The sequence below is a fragment of the Drosophila montana genome, unplaced genomic scaffold (assembly GCF_035044405.1).
Source record: "Drosophila montana isolate Dmon_TW-CO22-7 unplaced genomic scaffold, ASM3504440v1 contig_2626_1, whole genome shotgun sequence".
Lineage (NCBI taxonomy): Eukaryota > Metazoa > Arthropoda > Insecta > Diptera > Drosophilidae > Drosophila > Drosophila montana.
This window is the reverse complement of record NW_026997490.1, coordinates 1,138,507-1,153,604: the sequence shown is the minus strand read 5'-3', so window position 1 is coordinate 1,153,604 and position 15,098 is coordinate 1,138,507. Positions and strand designations below refer to the sequence as shown.

Genomic DNA, 15,098 nt, shown 5'->3' with positions numbered 1-15,098 from the left:
AGCCATTTAACAGTCAGATAATCAGTTACTACGGTGGTCAATTAGTTTATTAATTAGTTAATCAGTCAGTCAATCAAATCAATAAATCCCTTATTCAAGCTGTGAATCAGTCAATCAATAGATCAGTCAATCAACCAGCAAAAGTGGACAATCAGTCTTTCAATAAGTCTCTAAATTAGTCTGAGAGTCAGTCAATTACTAAGCCAATCTATCAGTTTGTCAATAAGTCAATCAAAAACTGACTATTGGTCAGCCAAAGCTATCAATCAGCTGTCAATAAATCAATCAATCAGTTGACCAATCAATAATTTGATAAATCAGTCAATTTACCATATAATAAGTCTGACAATCTATCTACTAAAGCGGTCAATCAGTTAATCAATCAGTTAGACAGTCAGTAAATTACTAAGTTAGTCAATCAGGCTGCCACTTGGTGAATCAGTTAATTATTTATTCACTCAATCAGTCAGTCAATAAATAATGACTCATTCCCCAAGGAGCTTATGATTCAATGAATAAACAGCAGTGTATACGAAATGCGGTGTATCATTCGGGTCATTCGTTTTATTCGCCCCGCTGTCAATTGACATCGTCGCCGCCGTCGGATGATCAAGAAGCAGTCAGACAACGAGACAGTCATCCAGTCAGACGGTTAGGCATTTAGCTGGCACCCTGGGCGGCTCTGCCTGTGCCTGGGATTGTGCCTGTGACTGAGGCTGAGGCGTGTGTAAAATATATTTTTATTGCACCTTCCTTTTATGATGGCACTTCCGGCTGCGATAGCGCCCGGCCGACGACAAAAACCGTTATCCACTCGAGATCTTGACGCACTGAAGCCGTTGACAGCCGTGGGCGAGCGAGAGAGATAGAGAGATAGAGAGAGAGAGAGAGGGAGAGAGAGGGAGGGCGGGCTGGAGGGAGAGCCTATTGCAGGTCCTTTTTGCCTTGATACGGCAATTAGCTTTCGTTACCACATGTGCTGTATCTGCATCTTTTGCATTATTGCAACTGTCCTGCTCTATCCCTCGCGCTCACCCTTCCCTCTCTCTCTCACTCTCTCTCTCTCTTCTTCTTTTAAACACTTGCTACCTGCTGCCCGCCCGTCATTTGCTCATTTTATGCTGGCGACAACGCATCGGAAGCGTCCGAGGTAAAAACCAAGCAAGAAAGAACACGTCGAAGATTAAATACCCTATATAAGATGCTGTACCATATAACCTTTTTTATTTACTGAATATTTTATATGACAAAGTACTATATACACTTTATTATTTACTGAATATTTTATATGATAAACTGTTTCGATAGTGGTCAGATTTTTCACATATTTTGGGCGTGTAGTAAAGCTTCCAATTTCACCTTTAGTTAAGATATATTGACAAACAAATAAGTTTCTAAGTTTCATGCAGTAACTAAATTTCTGATATATCATTCTTAGGATAGCTACATGATATATATAACCGATCCACAAGATGGTGCAGCTATATCAAGTCTTATGTAAATATATTCACTCGTCTCTTGGTTCAATTAGGCACAACCAGACAGGACATGGTCATATGGACGCCACTATATATTTATATATATCAGCAATAACAGTCGCGTCCATATAGCCATGTCCTGTCTGTTTCTGAGCTCTATATTTAAATTCCGGTATAATTTTTATATATTTTCGTTTATCCAAAATATATTGTATATAATTTAATGATTAACTAAGACATTTATAGATCTCAATACGGCCACTTAAGTATTGTATATATTGTTCTATGTTATGTTTTATCTTTAATTCAATTATTAGAATATATTTTTCATATAATCCATCCGTACATATGCTTCTTATACTTGGCCAAGCCTAGCACATTGTGTGCCAAAGTTAAGTTACCCTCGGCTTAGGGCATAATAAACGTTTATGGTTTTACAAGCCACTTTTGAGCTCAATTTGCGTGCGGCGACGGCGTCGATTGACGTCGACGTCGACGTTGTCTCAATATCGGTTATAGGATCATTGACACTTTTCTCACTTTTGGCTGGAAGTCTGAGTCTGAGCCTGAGTCTGTGTCTGTGTCTGAGTCTGAATTGGGATTTGGTCTTGAGTTTTTATGACTGCGTTTTTGACTTTCGCTGTTCGAGCCGTGTGTCTTTTTAAATGGGTCTCGCCCTCGCCATTCCTTTCCCTTCCCTCTCTCTCTCTCTCTCTCTCTCTCCGCTCGCAGGCTTTGTTGTGCTGCCTTTAACGACGTCAAGTTGACGCCGAACTAATTGATGCGATAACTCGTGTTTATCACTCACTTACGGCAGAGACGGGAGATGCAGAGAGACGGGAGATGCAGAGAGAAGGGAGACGGGAGACGGAAGAGCGACATATTCAAAACAGGCGATGTCGATAACGCACAAATATTTTCGAAAGCGGCGTCGACTGCGACGTCGCCTGCTGCCCCTCCAGAAAGAAACGTTTCCATTTCCATTTCGATTTCTGTTATCGGGGCTATGTGCATTTCTGCTGCCGCTGCCGCTGCCACAGCCTTATCCAATATTTTAATCTCGCACTTACCAACGGCTGACTGAGCCGAGTCGAGTCGAGTCGAACCCAACTGAGCTGGGCTGAAAATGAGTTGGCATCGGCTTTTTGGCTGCAAGGCCAAGCGGGGCAGCCGTTCGGCCGGTAGATAACGCTTTACGTTTTACGACATTTACTACGTTTAAGTGGGCAAGGGCAGCGGGGAAAGGGGTGCGGGGTACGGGGGTGAAGGGCACCCGCACACCCTGGCACCAGCACCCGCATAGCCTCGGCTTCCTGATGCATTAAGCATATTTTATGACCACTTAGAGCTCTATGAATGAGAACAGCAACAACAACTACAGCAACAACAACAACCATAAACAGCAACAAAATTTGTAGACAAAATGAGTTCAATAAAACAGGAAACGAGTCATCTAAATAGCTCAGGCATCAATTAGAATACTTTAAATGTTAAAGGAGTCAAATGAATATAATGGAGTAACAAAAGAATTCAAAACAAATATTATCCTTTTTTAACTTCTCATTGTTTTCAATTTATATAACTAAAGTAAGGAATATGTTGGGTGAAAAAAAAGTCAAAATCTCTATAAATAAAACTGTTTTTCCTGACTGACTGACTGACTGACTGATTGGTGATCAACGCTCTAGATCAATTTGGCATCTAAATCTGGCAAAATGATTCGTGGTCAAAATTCATGTCTAAATTGTATCCTCAAATATCCTATATAGACATAGGTCAAAATTTCCCACCCCCATAACTTTGTTAAAACTCATCCGATTTTCACGAGGTTTGGCTTTTTGTTCATGGCCTCTTAATCAATTTGGCATTTAAATCTGGCAACTTTATTTTTTGTCGAAATTCATTTAAAAAATTTACGCTCAAATATTCTATATAGACATATGCCGTAATTTCCCACTACTAGTACTCTAGATCAATTTCGCACATAGATTGAAAGTAAAGTAAATATGATAGATGATAAAAGAAATTAGTTGCAGACTTCCTATTTAATTGAAAGTCGTGTAAGTCTTTTGCCTAAGCACTCTACACTTAAACAAATACTTACATACACGTACACGTGACACGGATAGCCGCGCGCTGAAAGCCTAAAAGCTCTCACAAGTGCGAAGCTAGTCGAGGCACTAATACACTCGCACATACTCACCAATACACATGCAATTGGCATTTCCTGACATCGATTTGTTGTACTTAAGACTTAAAGCCACAGTTTATATGCCGCAGCAGACTTGAGAATTGTTCCCCAGCCAAGACGTGGTAAGAGGGCAATGCTTAACTACGTCAAGACTGAGAAACGCGGCATGAAATTTAAATCATTTTTGATTGATTGCTAGATTAAGACTCCAACAGTGGTGGCAATGTGGCAGACAGTGGTGGCAAGCGATAAGGCCGTGCGGTTGGCTGGCTTGAAAGTGCCAAATGAGGGAGTCACACCTTGTGTTTATGTTAATTGATTTAATTTGCGCTACAATGAAGTCATTCGAGTTGTCGACGCCTCATAAATATGCTGAAAAGTACACTAAAAAAAAAAATGATACCACTTAAAGTTAGAGAAAGCCAAAAAACTTTTCTTGAATTAAAAATAATTATTAAAAAATTATTTTAAATATACGAAAATTTGCTGAAATTAAAAAAATAATATAAAATTTTGTAAATTTAAGCCTGATCCTTTTCTTTGAGTGTAGATCAGTTAAAGACGCAATTTGAGAGTCTGGGTGGGGCGTGAATACTCTAAAAAGAGCTACATTAATTGCTGGGCTAGCTTGAGTCGTTCACATATGCATATAAGACTAAGAGATACCCTCTGCGTTGATTAAGCTGCGCACATTGTGGCAAGTCTCAGGTTACGGCAACAGCAACAGCAATTGTTAAAGTTGTGCCACAAAAGCAGCACAAAGCAAAATGCAAAGAAACAAAAATAACAACGAACAAAAAAACAAATAAAAAACTTAAATAGATTTATTTCATGATAAATGTTTGCCTGTTGTTGTTTTGTTTCCCTTTTTTTATGTGCTTGCCACAGCAACAGCAACAAAAGCAACAACAACAGGCAAATGCTGCTTTTGCTAATCTTAACGACGCATCTGCGAGGCGAACGAAATGAAATAACGCGACTCGCGGCAGCGTGTGGAAAAACAACAAATGCAGCAGCAACAACCAGCAACAACAACCAGCAACAACAACCGACAACAACAACTGATGAAATAACCCCCCAACTGCGGCAGCGGCGGCTCTTATCAGCGCCAGGATCTTATCAGTCGGTTGCATCTGCGCCGACTTCGCTCCGAGTATTGAGCTCTGAGCTCTGAGCTCTCTCCGAGCTCTGAGCTGAACTCTGCCGCGTATATCGAGGTCGAATCGGGTCGCTCTATGTGTGTGTGTGTGTGTGTGTGAGTGTGTGTGTGAGCGGGTGTGCCTACACTTGTATGCCCTGTAGGTGTATTTTGTGTGTGTTTGCTGCAACAACATGATTTGCTTTATTATTTGCAGCATGTAAAAAAATACTTGAACAGGGTATTAAATGCAAAATTGCGTAAAATTATATATACCCTGTATTTATGAAAATTAACAATTTGTAAGGGCATGTAACAATTGGTGTATTTATATGCTTTCCAACACTGAGCCGCTTGTCTTATAAAATAAACTCTTCGTTCTCTGGAGACAAAAAATAGGGTATCTATAACTCGGTATATACTGGCATGTGTTCTTTCGAAAAAAGTCTTCGATCTCTAAACATTGAACAGCATATTCATTCTTTTTATGAATTGATATCACAGCGCTTAAGCTGATAAATTTTAATACATGTCGATAAATATCAATGCACCGTTATATATCGATACATTGGAAAAAGTAGAAGAAATATGAATATAAATCATTCTACACTTCGAGACTAAAGGGATGCGAGCTCCCAAATATGGTACACCGATTTTCTATCCACACGAGACCGATAAAGATATCGATAAATTGCAATTATCATTAGAAAATATAAGCACAATATTTACAAAAATATCTTCATTAACCTCATTTACTCAAGAGATTTGGGCTACCAACTTCGCATATCCAGTTTATGCTTTTCATAGGGTATCTGCATAGGCTAGCAGCCGCTTCCGTTTTCTAGTTTCATTTAATACTTAGTTTGTAAACTGTTTTCGTGGCTGTTGCCTCATTTATCAGCAAACGTTGATCTGCCTTTATTTAGCTGCATACATATTTATGCCAATAAATGAGCACGTAATAACAATGACACACATAGCCACACACACACACACACACACATACACACACACACACACACACTCGCACAGACAGCTGTACTTAACATAAACATAATTGCAAAACAATTGCTCAGAGCTGAACGCAACTGCAACAGTTGCTGCCGCTGCCGCTGCCGCAGCCACAGCGAATGTTGCCACTCGGTTTGTTGATAGTTCATCACCCTAGAAACAGCAACAGCAACAACAACAACAATTACCATGTTAAGCGCATTTATCAGAAACCTTTTGCAGATATTCACGCATGAAGTGTTTATCGCTGCATAAAACTCAAAAAACACCCACCAAATGTGAAAATGTATTCCAAAAACAGAAAAAAAAAAGCATAACAAGAAAATGTGAAAAAGACAATTAAGACAAGTCGCAGCTGTGATGCCCTTACATTAGGAATTATCCCTTAATATTAAACTATTTGTTTCGCCCTACTAACTGACATATTGATTATCTAAGCATTTATGCTATAGCCACATTATCTAGTGAGAGGGCACGCTAAGAATGGAGTTTTTTTTGGGATTTCCACTCGTAATTGTGGAAAATTAGCGGAAAAGTTCGTATGACATTTTTTATTTTCAATTAGATGAACCTCAAACACAATTTTCGTTGTGGAAATTCTTTTAAATTGTGTTTCACCCTTACGAAAAATCTTGATTTCTTACTATACACTCAAAAAAATTATATGCTTTATTATCAACAAATACAATTTATGTTGTTCTTGATGAGATTTCTTTGAGAAATTTCTTGTGTAGGGAAGAACTTTCTACATTTATGTCTATATATTTTGGAACATTTTTCTTCAATTTGTAGAATATATAGAATTTTTATATATATTATCAAATTTCTAAATTTTAGAAAAAGTATTTTTTGGAACATTAACCCTTTTTTTCTACATGTACTTATTCACGATCCCAATTAGAGGACCTGTCTAGTTAAAACAAATAATTTACTATCTTTAAAATCAAATCAAGACGCAATTAAATTTCTAGACTTTATTTGCGTTGGCGCCAAAAGCGTTAGTTGAGTGTTAAGGACTCTGTAAGGGTATGCGAGGATTTCTGTCTTTGCTAGCAGGGCCCATGAGCCGAAAGGGTATTAGGGTTGCAGGGGGGAAGCAGGGTGTCAGCGACGTAGACGGCGACGGCAAGCGGCACGTTTAATGAATCTAATTAAAAGTCAACAATGGCAAACGAGATAATCGTCGTAAAAGGCAGTCGAAAAGCAACAACAACAACAACAACAACAACAATGGCAAGGCCAGAAGGGTTGGCTAGACGAGGGGTGCGGGGTAGTTTGCTGGTGGTTTTAACGCTTGGCTACGACGCAGGCGCAACATGCGAGCGCAGTCAACGCAGGCAGCGACGCAGCTAACAGCTGACTGAGAGCAGAGAGCAGAGAGCAAAGAGAGAGAGAGTGGGAGTGCGTGTGTGTGTGTGTGTGTGTGTGTGTGTGTGTGTGTGTGTGTGTGTGTGTGTGTGTGTGTGTGCAGACAGATAAAATCTGGCAAACGTTTTGCATCTGGAAAAGCTGCCAAGGAAATGAAATAAACCAAAATGCAGATAAAAGCAGGAGATACCAACTAGAGAGAGAGAGAGAGAGAGTGAGAGTGAGAGAGTGGGAGAGCGAGGTATGGAAAGGGGGGCTGGGCAAGGGAGTGTTGCCCACAGCTCGCAGCCAAAGCAACATTAAAACAGATCAACGCTCGCTGATAAACACAATGAATACTGAAGAGCGACAAAGCCCGCGGCGGGGCGCAGAGGAAAATGAGGAAATTGCGAGGGGGGGGTGTGTGTGGGGGCAAGTGGAGAGTGGGGGCAGGTGTTGTGCCAGGAAATGAGCGCGCTGGGAGGCCAAAAGGGTTGCGATAACAGCAGCAGCGGCTGCAGAAGTTGTCAAGCGTTTCTTGCAGTGTATGTGAGCGCAAAAATAAATATAAATAAGACAAATTTAAATATAAAAATAAATATAAAAACAAGACAAATTTAAAAAAAAATATATAAAAAGTTTAGCAAGCGTTTCTTCTTTCAAAAATATAAAAAAATACAAGTAAATAAAAAAAAACTACAAAAAAATAAATATTACACAGAGATTAGTTTGGCAAGCATTTCTTACAGTGTATGTGAGCTAAAATAATATAAAAAAGTGCAAAAAAAAAATTAAAATAAAAACAATAAAAGCCAGATAAAGCTTGTCAAGCATTTCTTGCAGTGTTTATGCCAAAAAAAGGGTTAACAAAAAACATATACGAGTTGACAAGCATTTCTTGCAGTGTATTTGCTATAAAATACCGAAAAAAAAAACAAATTTTAAATAAATAAAACACAAATAAAAACAATAAAAAACAGATAAAGCTTGTCAAGCGTTTCTTGCAGTGTATGTGCCCGAAAAAAAAATGTGGAAAAAAACAGATACAGATACACAGATACAATTAAACACAAAACGCTTATCACTAAGCAATAATCAGAATTCCATTAGCCGTGCGACGCGATATCGCACAAAAGCATCTACCAGCACACACACACACGCACACACACACACACACACACACGCACAACAGCAGCAGCAGCAGCGTTCGCTTTTGTTGAATGTATCTTTGTATCTGTATCTGTAAGTGCACAGCGCACAGCGCTCAAAATTGCAACTGTGTGTGTGTGTATATTGGTGTGTTTATGCGTGTGTGTGTGTGTATGTGTGTGTGTTGGTGTGTATCCGTTTTGCTGCTGGTTGGCTGACTCGGCTGCCTTTGCCGGCTGGCCTCGCCAACTGGTTGGCTGCTTCGCTCGATGTTATCTAACTGCGCGCCGCGCTGCGCTCTTATCAGTGCTTTATCAGTTTTTGTTTCGAATAATTTCGAACGACGTTCGTTGCGGCTGGGCGAAGGAAGCAGCGGCAGCAGCAGCAGCGGCAGCGGCAGCAACGAGAGCAGCGCGCGAGCAGATATCTTATTTCAGTTGCCACTCAACCGGCGACCGTGTCTGTGTGTGTGTGTATCTGTGTGTGTGTGTCGGATACAGATACGAATCCAAGAGACGACTGCGACTTCGAATAGGACTGCCTGGCTAGGCAGGCGGACAGACGAGCAGGCGGGCGGACGGACGGGCGGACGGACGAGCTGTAGATAGGGCTGCAGATAGACGCAACTGGCAGACTGGCAAATGAAAGATAAACAACTTTAACCAGAGAGACGTAGCCAAGGCGAGCGGGTCGAGCGGGGCGAGCGGGTTGGCGGGCTGGCGAAGTCATCAACAAACATCAGCTGTGCGCGCGGCGACTGAGACGCGGGCGTCGCTGCTGCGACGTCGTCAGCGTCATTCGGCTGGGCTCGGTATCTCTGTTTTGTATCTCACAGATACACAGACAGACGACAGCGGCGAGAGCGAGCGAGAGAGAGAGGGAGAGACACTCAGCGCGCAGACAGAAAATTTCATTAGTCAGCCGCTTGGCCTGCGCTCAGTTAGCTCTAGAACGCGAAGCGAACAGCAACGAGCTCGCCGTGCACGTCAATCACAAATAGAAAATAAACACGCTCAATCAGTCAGTCAATCCGTCAATCATTCGTGCGTCGCGTTAATTGTGCGAGTGTAGCCAAAGCTTAAACATGTGCAACATTGTGGCAAGTGCCGGGCAAACATAAGTTTACAATTGGAGCTAACACACAACCCCCCCTCAATCTACACACCCCCTCGCCCCTCTCCACTGCTGTTTTTTGGATATTTAGCAGCGCGATGATCAGCAGCCATTCAACAACAACAGCAAAAGGTGAGCAGCGGTTGATCTAAGCTTGCAACACTCTCCCTCTCTTGCCCACTCTCCCTCTCTTCTCTCTCTCTCTCTCTCTCTCTCTCTCTCTCTCTCTCTCCCTCTCTGCTCGAGTCTCCAGCGACAGACAGCGCAACTCAAGCGAGTGTGTGTTTTCCCCCCAAAGAGTCCGAGTTGAGGCAGCTTTTTGGTTTTGCTTATCAGTCGACTATCTGCGGCTGTGTGGCTACACATTCATTCCTGGACACACACACACACACACAGATACACACACACACATGTGTGGATGTGATATCTACAATCTGGCGAATGAAGGAGAAATAAAAAAACGACGAGGAATTCTGCGGATTGTTGTTATTATTGTTATTATAATTCCTTGAAGTGAATATCAGCAAAATATAATCAAAACGAGAAAACAACAACAACAACAGCAACAACTACAACAACAACAACTACAATAACAACAACAACGAGTGTAGCTCTGGCTCGGACTTGGACTTGGACTTGGACATGGTCTTCGTCTGCGTCTTGGCTGCGACTGCGACTGTGGCAACTACTGAACTACGTTGAAACGACGCGCGTTGTGTGTTGTGCGTACTTAACAGATGCGATGGCGATATGAGCAGCAGCAACAACAACTACAACAACAACAACAACTACGACAACAACAACAACAGCAACAACAATTGAGCAAACATTGTTTTCACCTGAAGCAATTATTCTGTATTATGAATAACATGTATATGGGGAAAGAACAAAAAAAAAGCGACATTCGATTTTATATCTTCCGCCTGCAGTTATCACAGTTTTAGCTAGTTTCCCGCTAAAACGATGCACTTAGCAAAATCGTATAGCTACAACTTTGACTTAGATCTGGGCACATTGATAAAACAAACTCATGCAAAACTTTGCTTGAGCTGGATTGAAATTTGTATAGTTAAAAGAAGAAGATGCTAAAATTTGTGGCTCAACTTTTTTGAGAAATTACAATCGGAGACGTTAAAATAATTTAGAAAATAATTATTTTAACTATGTTAGTATAGCTATAACTATTTCTTAGATCTGGGCACATTGATATGAAACCTGATTTCAATGCCATTCAATTTGTATGCAGCATTTATCCGGAGTTATAATGAAATTTTCAAAATTATCATACACAGAAAATTTGCCACATTTTGTAGCTCAACTTTTCAGGAATTTATCTCGGATTCATTTATCTCTTATTCGTTAAGAGTGGCAAATTTTGTTCTATGTAGTTTTACAATTTTCCATTTTCTGAATCGAGTTCATTTTGTGTTTGTCATGAGCTGTTTAGCGCATAGAGTGGACATTTTAGACCCCATAAAGTATATCTATTCTTAATTGATTGATCAGCATCAACAGTCAAGTCCATATAGGCATGTCCGTCTATCCGTCTGCCCCTCTGTCTGTTGCCATGCAAACTAGTCTCGGAGTCTTAACACTATCGTCTTGAAACTTTGCTTAGATTCATCAGTAAAATAATCGCAAACAGCCGGATTGAATCCATATATCATATAGTTGCCATAGGCATTATCAATCTAAAATTAGGTTATTTTATGAAAAATTCTTTTCCCTATTCAAGATAACTTTACCTTACCCGGCATTTCTTAGTTTAACTGTGCTTCTTTTATATAAAACATTTCTTATCAACTTCGAGCATCTTTACCTTATAGATCTATAGAAATAATAGGTAATACAAAATGAGATTTCTATGGGAAAGAAACTCAGCAATTACAATGTAGAAAATTAAAGAAAGGAAAGAAAAAAGGCCTAGAATAAGCAAATATTCTTTTCTTCGACTGAAATCTTTATAAAGTTTTGTGTGGATACTGAAAAATATGAAAAAATGTTTTAATTCAATTTATTTACTTATTTTTAATTTAATTTAATTTTTTTTCTAATTTTGACAACTAAATCTTTAATTCGTAGACCTTAGAAGGCTATTTTTTACGATTAAGCTACCAATTTAATTTCTAAGTGCATTGCAATTGTTCTCTCACTCACTCACTCTCTCGCTCTCTCTCTCTCTTTCCCTTGCATTGCAGGTGATTGTTCCGATACCACAGAAGAGATGACCGTCGACAGCAGAGGTGAGTGTGACGCTTGACTGTACCTAGCTCTAAGCCCAACCACGCCCCACAACTCCCAAGCCACAAGCTGCCCGCCTTCCCCTCCCATGGCCCCTCTCCCCCTCTAACCCTTTGCGAGTAGCCAAAACTGTTATCAGTTTGCAGTCAGCAGCGCATTTCCCAGAGGCAGACACCAAAACGGTTAATGCCAAACATAAATTGCTTATTGTGTGTGTGAGTGTTCGTGCGTGTGTGTCTCTGTGTGTGTGTGTGTGTGTGTGTGTGTGTGTGTGTGTGTGTGTGTGTGCGGCTCTCGCAGTTGTCGCCTGCTGGCCTGCTGATATTTTGCCAATAAAAATTTAATCTGCTCTCATATCCAGTGACAGCGCGAGCCATCCTTCTAATTTAATACCAATTTCTCCTGCTCCTCCTCCCCCTCCTCTTTCTCTCTCACTCTCTCTCGATATATATTCATTTTTTTGCTCGCTCTGTTATCAGCGTGGCTGCAAGGCCAAAAGCGTTGATTGGTCGAGCCAAAGCCAAAAGCTGAAGTCACAATCCACTCGGCAGGGATTGTGACCCTCTGCCAAGCTGCGACTGCGGTTGCGTTTTTGACACCTCAACTGTGGATTCGAACCCTTTGCCGGTTCGAATCCTGTCAGCCCAACCCCAGCCAGGGAGTTGACAACCCCTTTTGGTTACATTTCTTCTTTTTTTTTTTGGCTCAACACAGGATATGATGAAGCAACCGCCGCGCGCCGCGCTGAAGTGCTGTCAAGTTGTGCGTGTTTTGACTTAGCTGGCATCATCATTGGCATCAATTTCATATCACTTCATAATCATTAGCAATGTCAACGTTCACCCCAGCCCAACCCAACTCTAACCCTAACCCTCTAACCTAAACCTAAACTGAACCCCGACCACATTCAATGATGTTCTTGCTCCTGCTCCTGCTCCTGTTCGTGATGATGATGATGTTCGAGTGTGGCGCTGGTCAACCTGCGACCTTTGCTGGTGTTTGACTTGCGGAAGGGAGAGGGTGAGGGAGAGGGGGTGGATTGCTGCCACATTCCACGCCATTTCGCTGCCTTCTCAAGCATTCATCATTAATAATCCCCCAGCCGGCAGGCATTGGTGTTGCCCCTTCGCCCGCCTCGGGCCCTACCACGTGGCCTTTTTGTGCTGCGTCAGTGAAAGATTTGCAGCAGCCACACACACACACACAGACACACTCGCACACACACACACAGGGGCAGCATGAGTGGCCCAGTGGGCGTAACAGCGCGCCAAAAGTGGGCGTTTGTCTGCGCTAATCTTTATCTAGCTGTTGACACTCCATGGCAACGCAGCAGACCAACCAGCAACAACAACAACAACAACAACAACAACAACAACAATAACCACAAAAAAGTGTGGCAAAGCGCAGAGTCACATTCCTTTCAGCCTTCTCGGTTACTCTCTCTCGCTTACTGTCTCTCTCTCTCTCTCTCTGTCCACTTGTCCGATAACTGCTTTTGCCTTTTGTGTGTGCGCTTGAATTCTAACCTGAATAATACACCTGAAAGGGCATAACAACTAGAGCGACCACTTTGCTCTGTACAGTGTTGTAAAATGCCGGCATAATCAAATAATTCGATTATTCACATCATCAGCAGTTAAATAAACCTAGAAAAGCTTTCAATGCTTCATTTGCATGTCTAAATATTAATTACTCCCGTAGAACTTTATTTGCAATTGGTTAACCAACACTGGCAATTAAAAGTTGTCCCAATGTGCCCACGATTAGGATTATCAGTGCCAAAATCAAATGAGTCAACGTATCGCCCCTCTCTGCTGTCGATAGCTATTTTAATAAATATTTCATCAAAGTTATCGATAGTATATATTAAGATCGATATTATTATTATCGATAACAGCAAAACGATAGTGCGCTTTTCGGTTATCATCATCGATTGTTTTTACTTGTGCAACTCGATGCTATTGTGAATTTTATAATTGTTGCCATTGTTCGTTTCGCAACACTGGCACTGGGCAACTGCTAGTCGTGCCGCCTTCCTATTGCTGATTGCCCAGCCCTAAATAGGGACGTGGCCGCCCAGCGAGGCAACCTTGCGATTGTTGTTGCTGCTGCTGCTGCTCACTTTTGGCGCTCTTCATTTGCTGTTGTTGCTGCTGTGCAATGTACTGTAAGCGCATCTACAAGCTATGTATCTCACTCGCTCACTCTCTCTGTGTGTGTGTGTGTGGTTTTTATCTGTAAAATTCATGAATGCTTCGGCTTATCTGGCAGAATTGCATACTTGCAGTACCCGAGCGCCTGGCCTGGCCTCAGCAATTGTTGTTGTTGCTGTTGTTGGCAGCGTTTTTTGGTTGGTTGCTCTTGGCTGCTTTTGCTGCTGCTGCTGCGGCTGCTGGCTGCTTGTCTTCTAATGGCGCTAAGTGAGCTGCCCGCCTGCCACTCCCCCTTTAGTTGCCTTTGGCTTTGCCCACATGAGCACACTGGAGCGCCACTCTCTAATGGCATTTTATCTGAGGCATAATTTTTTATTATTCGTTTGTTGCTGTTGTTGCTGTGCTCCTTTTGCCCTGGCTTAATGACAATCCAAAATACACACAGACAGCGAGTCAAATTGTTAGATAGCTTTTCGGCATGTAATTAATCATTTGACGGCCGACTTTTTGTTTATTTTCTTTACTTTTTTTTCCGCTTGTTTTTTTTGCTGTTTGACTATCGCGACCAAGTTAAAGGCAGCAACAACAGCAGCGCTCAAGTTTGGCATGCGGGACGCATTGCTGCGGGCTACAAAATCGTCAACAGCAGCAGCAGCAATTGCTGCTGCACCAAAAAAAACGTAAAAATAAAAATAAAAGCTAACAACAAACGCCCAACAGTGGGGCCAAAACAAAAATCCATTACGCGCCTGGCTTATCGGCAACGTCCATCGTCTCCAACAACAACAACAGCAACAACAACAACAGCAGCAACAACAGCAACATTCCACCTCACATTACGCATACGCACTGTGACCGCATTGGCGACCGAACTGAACGGAACTGAAGGCAACTTTCGCTTGAATTGAAACTGGCGCCTGCTCATATTTTGTATTTATGATTAAGTGCATTGCACGAGTATGTGTGCGTGTGTGTCTGTGTGCTGGGATATCATAGATTACGAAGCAAAAAATAGTATACCCTTGCAAAAGGGGTGTTATAAGTTGTTTACTGAATTTGCAACGCATTGAACCCGCCGCTTTCAAAAATTTCTCAAAAACATAACTTCTCTTTCTTTTAATGCTAAGCTAAGTCGCCATAGCCATGCTCCACTGTCTGTACCTATGTGAACTAAATTTGCTATCCTGAGAATAATTGGGACAGATGTAGCTTATATTATATATATTGACAGGCAGTCGGACATATTCACAATATCATATAGCTCTAATAGAAACGAT

The 15,098-nt window shown here is 41.5% G+C and overlaps 1 protein-coding gene across 1 annotated transcript in view; it reads left to right on the top strand.

Moving 5' to 3' along the window:
* The window catches only part of ush (Zinc finger protein ush), a 76,967-nt gene that overhangs the window by 44,460 nt on the left and 17,409 nt on the right, over window positions 1–15,098 (top strand). The window contains exon 2 of the mRNA XM_064683538.1: window positions 11,626–11,670. Coding sequence (XP_064539608.1) covers window positions 11,626–11,670 — 45 coding nt within the window. The remainder of the gene's footprint in view (window positions 1–11,625; window positions 11,671–15,098) is intronic.